Source organism: Beta vulgaris, chromosome 7 (assembly GCF_026745355.1).
Source record: "Beta vulgaris subsp. vulgaris cultivar EL10 chromosome 7, EL10.2, whole genome shotgun sequence".
In the NCBI taxonomy this organism is placed as follows: domain Eukaryota; kingdom Viridiplantae; phylum Streptophyta; class Magnoliopsida; order Caryophyllales; family Amaranthaceae; genus Beta; species Beta vulgaris.
The window spans coordinates 48,586,461-48,593,168 of NC_079208.1; the positions used below are offsets into that span (position 1 = coordinate 48,586,461).

General features: G+C 48.3%; 1 protein-coding gene across 1 annotated transcript; it reads right to left on the reverse strand.

Moving 5' to 3' along the window:
* Positions 1-4,719: 4,719 nt before the first annotated feature.
* On the reverse strand, positions 4,720-5,199 carry LOC125492020 (uncharacterized). Its single transcript, XM_048634110.1, has one exon. It carries the CDS (start codon positions 5,197-5,199, stop codon positions 4,720-4,722), a length of 480 nt encoding a protein of 159 aa, XP_048490067.1.
* Between the last annotated feature and the right edge of the window lie 1,509 nt (positions 5,200-6,708).

Below are 6,708 nucleotides of genomic sequence, written 5' to 3' on the forward strand. Positions count from 1 at the left end.
AAGACCTTCATGCGACCACCATCGACCAGAACGCCAAGCAAAGGGAGCTAGATGATCTTAAGCTGAAGCTCTCGGGGGTGGAAAAGAAGGCTAAGCGCTTGGTGCGTAAGCTTGAAAAGCCTTCCCAAGAGTCATCTACTGCAACGGGGCATGCGGAGTTCCTGGAGGCATGAAAGAGGTCTCCCGAGGGTTTGACCTTCGTTGGCCAGATGGCCTCCCGTTCTTATCGCATGGCAGTTAGGGAGACTAAGGATCGGCTAAAGGGAATTCTTGCGGGTCCCGGCTCGTCCCTAGACTGGGCGGGGGTCGAGGCTGAGTTTGATGCCCATATCGCTGAGGAGCAGAGGCTAGAGGCCGAGAAGAAGGCAGCTGCTACAAAGGATGTGCCTCAGTCCTCTGCTTCGAAAGCTCCTGAGGCCCCTAACACGGCTGCTACCCCGACCTCAAACGAAGCTGAGCCCGAAGATATCTTGTCGGGGAGTTCTGATGGTGCTGGCAGCACAGACAGTTCCCCCGACAAGACTCATGCTGCTTAGGCTTTTCTTTTCTTTGCCCTTATCTTTTGTAATTGGTGGTTTTGAACTTTTGATTTTCTGATTCCCGAGAGTCTGTTCTTGGGATTGATTAGGTTGTAATTTCTTTGTTATGAATGCAAGTACTTTGATTTTGGTTTTTCATGATTGACTTCATTTAATTCTGTTAGACACAACTAATACAACTGCACATGCCTTGCAATAGCCTTTTCATTAATTCTCATGATGAAGCCAACAACCCCCGAGGTTACAACTTACTGCCCCGAGTTGTGGCTAATCCGAATGAACATAAGGCTCAAGTGTGGCCTAACCGACAACTCTAATAAGTTCCACAACATATGACCCCGAGTTGTGGTTAACTAAAAACATAATAAGGCTCAACTGTGGCTTAGAAGCTGATTATATGTAATACTTCTTCAGATTGTCTGCATTTCAAGGTCGGGCGAGTGGGGTGCCTTCTGGTGACTCAAGTCGGTATGTCTCGAGTTTGACCTCGGTGACAATCTTGTAAGGTCCATCCCACTTTTGCCCGAACTTTCCTTTTAAGTGGGGTGCCTTCTGGTTTAATGGGGCAAGCTTTCACTCGCTGGTTGAATTGCCTCGCAACGCGTAACTTGTTGCGGATTGATCTCAGCAAAGAGTTACCTCTCGTTTCGGTAAGAAGGTCAAGATTGACCAATTTCTCTTCTTCATTTTGTTCGTAGTCATAGAATGTCATTCTCGGGGATGGTATCCCGACTTCCACAGGGAGGACAACTTTGCTTCCGTAAATCAAGCTGAAGGGGGATTGACCTGTCGCCTCTTTCACTATTGTTCGTGCTGACCATAGCACTCCCGGGAGGTCATCAATCCAGGTCCCCTTGGTTCCTTCCAGAGACTTCTTTATCCCATTCAGCACTATTTTATTTGCAGCTTCAGCCTGGCCAATCGTTTGTGGTCGGGAGACCGCCGAGAATCTGGTTCGGATACCGAACCTAGAGCAATATTCCTGAGTTAGTCCGCTATTAAACTACCTTCCATTGTCTAATATGAGAGTCTTAGGAACCGCAAAACGAGTGATGATGTTCCTCCATATGAAGTTCTGCACTTGTTTATCCATTATGGACAGCAACAGCTTCGCCTCGACCCATTTAGTGAAATAGTCGATGGCAACCAAAAGGAACCTCCTTTTTCCCGAGACTGCTGGGAAGGGGCCTATCAGGTCCATCCCCCACTTGTCAAATGGCAGAACAGCTTGGATGGTGGTTAGCTGATTGGTTGGAGCCCGAGGAATTTCCCCATGAAGTTGGCAATTAGGGCACTTCTTGACCAAAACCTCCGCATCGTGCTTCAAGGTGGGCCAGTAGTACCCGGCTCTCATAGCCTTCCCTACTATTGTCCTGGCTCCCTAGTGGCTGCTGCAAGCCCCTTCGTGTATCTCCCTCAGAATGTAATTTCCTTCGAACGAAGTTACACATTTCAGCAGCGGGTGCGTGTAGGATTTCTTATACAAGTGGCCTTCATGCCAGATAAACCACCCCGCCTTCCTTTTGAGGGCTTCAGCCTCCTTCTCGTCCATGGGTAACAATCCATCCCGGAGATACCCTATGATTTCTTCCATCCAAGTGTCGGTGCGGTTTAGAGTGTGCACTTCTAGAGAATTGATGCTTGACTGATTGAGGACTTCCCAAATTACGCTTCGAGGAGCCAACCCCTCTGCCGAACTGGCCATGCGTGCTAGGGCATCAGCCTGTTGGTTCTCGGACCGAAGGAAGTGCTGAATGCTGAATGAAGTCAACTTTTGGATTAATTACCGGGTCTTGTTGAGGTATATCCTCATGTTATCCTCCTTAGCCTCGTACTCCCCCGAGACCTGCCCTACTATCAGCTGGGAGTTCGACTTTGCCAGTATGTTCTGAGCCACTGCCGTAATGCAAATTTGTGGGCCTAGAATCAGCGCTTCGTATTCGGCCTCGTTGTTTGAGACGAGGAAGTCGAATTGTACGGCATACTCCATCTTATCTCCGACAGCAGGTACAATGACTAATCCGACTCCGCTTCCCGACTTGGTGGCAGAGTCATCCACTTGTAGTTCCCACGACTCCCTCACTTCGATATCAGCCGGGCGAGAGCAGCACTCGCTAATAAAGTCCGCCAAGGCCTGAGCTTTAACGGCTCTTCGAGGTTCATATTCCAACCCGTAATCGGCCAGTTGGTCTGCCCACTCGGTCATTATGGTCGAGTGATTCCTGTTTTCAATCAGCTTTCTGATCGGTTGTCCGGCTAGGACTTTGATAGGGTGGGCCTGGAAGTATGGCTTCAACTTTCTGCTCGTCATTACCAAGGCGAACACAATCTTCTCGGTTTCACTATACCTCGCCTCCGCACCTCGATAGGCGTGGCTGATGAAGTAAACAGGGTGCTGGGCTTCTTCTCTCTTGGCCACCAATACCGCACTCAGGGCGTACTCGGATACCGAGAGGTATATGTATAGGGTCTCTCCCGGCAAGGGAGATATGAGTTTGGGCAGCGTCGCCAAGTGCTGCTGAAATGCCTCCTCCGCCTCCTTATCCCAGTCAAATTCTTTTCTTTTCAATGCTCTAAAAAAGAGCAAGTTCTTGTCGGCAGATCGGGATAGGAAGCGCCCTAATGTCGTGAGGCACCATGTTAGCCTCTGTACCTCCCTAACATTTCTCAGTGATGACATGTTAAAAATCGCATTGATCTTATCGGGATTTGCCTTTATGCCCCGTTCATCTACCATGAAACCTAGGCACTTACCCCCTTTCACCCCGAACACATATTTTTTGGGGTTCAACTTCATGTCGTAGCGCCCGAGTGTTATTAATGTTTCTCTGAGATCATTCATGTGATCTGTCTTCTTCTTGCTCTTGACGATCATGTCGTCCACATATACCTCAATATTTCTCCCGAGTTGCTCTGCAAAGACCTTGTTAATGGTTCGCTGATATGTAGCCCCTGCGTTCTTTAGCCCCAAGGGCATCATTTTGTAGTAGTACAGCCTTAGGCCGTGACGAATGCCGTATGCACTCGGTCCTTTTCCGCCATGGTGATCTAATGGTATCCCGCGTTGGCATCCATGAAGCTCAGCAACTCGTGACCCGCTGTGGAATCAACTAGCCTGTCGCTATTTGGAAGGGGATGGTTGTCCTTGGGGCATGCTTTGTTCAGATCTGTGAAGTCGACGCACATGCGCCAAGCTCCACTGGCCTTCTTTACCAAGACCAAATTAGCCAACCATTTAGTATAATGACACTGCTCAATAATTCACGCCTCCAGTAGCTACTTCACTTCTACCGCAGCTGCGGCAGTCCTCTCGGGCCCCTAATGCCTGAGCTTTTGCTTGATGGGGCGAAATCCCTCCTTGATATTCAGCTCATGGGAGGCAAAGTCGGGATTCAGCTCTTGCATGTCAGAGGCTGAGTAAGCGAAGACGTCCTTGAACTCTTTCAGGGTGTGAATCAGTTGCTCCTTCTGCGAAACCTATCAGCGATGGTAGACGGACCCGTCTCCAAAACCTATCAGCGGTTGGCTAGTAGGGATCACGTCCTTCTCGGTATATTTCAATTTGAGTAAACAGTCAAGGGTGATGATATCGGCTGAGGAACCGCTATCAACGAGGATCCTCTTTACCCGAGAATTCGCGATTTTCATTTCTATGATCATGGGTCATCATGGGGGTGTGTATGTGCCGGTCAGGCTCCCCGAACGTCATGGCATCCCGTCCTTGTAGGCTCTATTTCCAGTACCCGGTGCGTCATTGATTGAAGGTGGGCCTTTCGAGCTCGGCCAGAGGACCCCCTGAGGCATGGCCCCCGGCTATGATGCCAAAATAGCCATCAATGTTATCGCTGTCATTTCTTGTCTCCTTTTCTTTCCCCTTCTCCTCTAGGGGGTGTTTGATGTACCTATTCAACTTTCCTTGATCAGCTAGCTGATCCAAGGCCTTCTTCAATTCCCGACAGTCTTTTGTGGTGTGACTGCACTCCCGATGGTATTCACACCATATGCTATGATCCCGCCTGTCTTTTGAGGTTCTTACAGGCGGAGGAATGGGTAACACCGACTTGTGCTTGAGATCAAGATAAATCTCCCGCCTGTTTCTGTTGAAACGAGGGTCGTTCCCATTATCTGCCACTCTCGGGAGGAGGTGCTGATTGCTCCTCATATTTTTGTTCAATTCCCGCTAAGGGAGTTCTTCTTTCTTCTTATTAGGCTTCTCCACGACAGGCTTGCATATGTCGGAGGCTTGGATGAACTTCTGAGCCCGACTCATGGCCTCGGTGAAGGTTGTAACTTCGTTTTCAGCGAGGGACCATCTGAACTTCCCCGGCCATAGTCCCGACGTTAGGGCAGTGAATGCTACCCCATCTTGAAGATCCGAAATCTTCAACGATTCTTCATTAAACCGCTTGATGTAATCAGCGAGGCTCTTGTGCTCTTGTTGCTTGATTGACATTAGATGGATGCTAGTATTCTTGTGCCTCCGTCCAGCGCTGAAGTGTTGGTGAAATAACGCTTCCAGAACTGAAAAGTTGGTGATGATGCCGGGTGACAAGCTAGAGAACCAACTGAGTGTTAACCCTTTGAGGGTCGTAGGGAAGTAACGACACCAGGTGGCCTCGCATCCAGTATGTACGCTCAATTGGGCCTTGTAGGCGGCCATATGGTCCTCGGGATCACTGCTACCCGAGTACTACTCGATTGAGGGGACCTTAACCTTTCCCGAGTTGGGGACCTCCATGATCTCCCGACTGAATGGGGTCATGAAATTGAGCACTCCCCGGTTTACCAGGACAGGGGTCTTCCGAGGGGGACCCGAATCCCCTTCATCTTCGTGCCTCGGCCTCTTGGACCCGACATGGGACCTTTCTCGTTTCCTCCGTGGGGTCTAAGAGTGAGCTTGCTCTTCCTGAAGTGTCTTTTCCCGCTCCTCTCTCTTTTTGTTCAGTACGTTTCGAGCGTCCTGCTCCGCTCTACACTTGCGACTCTCCTCTATGATGCGCCTGGCATCCGAGTTTAGAGTCCTCTGAGAGTTAGTCTGTCGGGACCTTTCTCCCCCCACTCGCTGCCCGTCCCGGTTAGGAATGTGAGTTTGGCGATCATCCCTACCTCGAGGCTCTCCACGGGCCAACTCTCTAGGTACCCCTTGATTGAGCTGAGGGATCCCGTCTACGAGTTCCTGCAAACTCCTTTGCATATTATCGTTCAGTTGTCGGGCTATCCTTTCGATGTCTGCCATTGTGACTGAACTGGATTGCGTTCAGGTAACTTTTATGTTCAGTGAATAATTTACTCATGCCCTTGTGTGTGTGGATCTTTGTGTTCTGTTTTTTATTAATAAGTTCGTACTATGGCCATAGTTATGAATGTGATGTTATGAATTGATTCTGGAAATGTTATTCGATGAATGTGAATACGAAAACTGTTTTGCTGGCCTAGTTTATGAACTGAAAATAGAAAGTGGGCAAGATATGGGTGGAGGACGGTTACTTTTTGACCTGAAACGATCGGCTACGCTCCATAACGAACCTTGGGGGTAGTATTGCTGGGCTCCATAACAAACCTTGGAGGCAGCGTTTGTCCTTTGTCCAAAGCCCGTACTTGTCACTTATTTGTTTGAGTGAGCTATGCCAGCGGTGTAACGAAATAAAAATGATTTGAGGAATAATATGTTTTTAACGGGCTGAAGTAAAGGTTACGAGTTTTCCACTCATTTTGGAATTTTGTTTGTTTTGTATTTTCTCCCTGAATTTGCAGGTTTGGGGTCAGAGTTCGGGAATTGAAGTGGAGCAAGAATGGGATTCTGTTTTATTAAAGATTGAGTTTGTGTTATAGATAGTTGATTTGTGAATAGTTATTTATACTTCGTTGTATATGATACTTGGGAATATTAGTCGAGATACTTGTGTAATTAAGGATATTTTTCCGCTGTGATTTTATTAATTATGATTTGGATTCTAGTTTATGGTTGTTGAGTGTGTTTCGTTAGTAGCTCAGAAGAGCGGGCTGTTAAAGCGCCAAACTGTTTCTGCCTAGAAACTAGTCAAAAGAGTGATGTATTTAAGGTGAGAGTCAAATCCCAAGTTAGATGATAATCCCGAGTCTCGTAATTGCCAATCCTGCAAAACAAGGAAAAACTGGCCCGAGGGTGTTCCCAGGAAAGCCCCTCCGA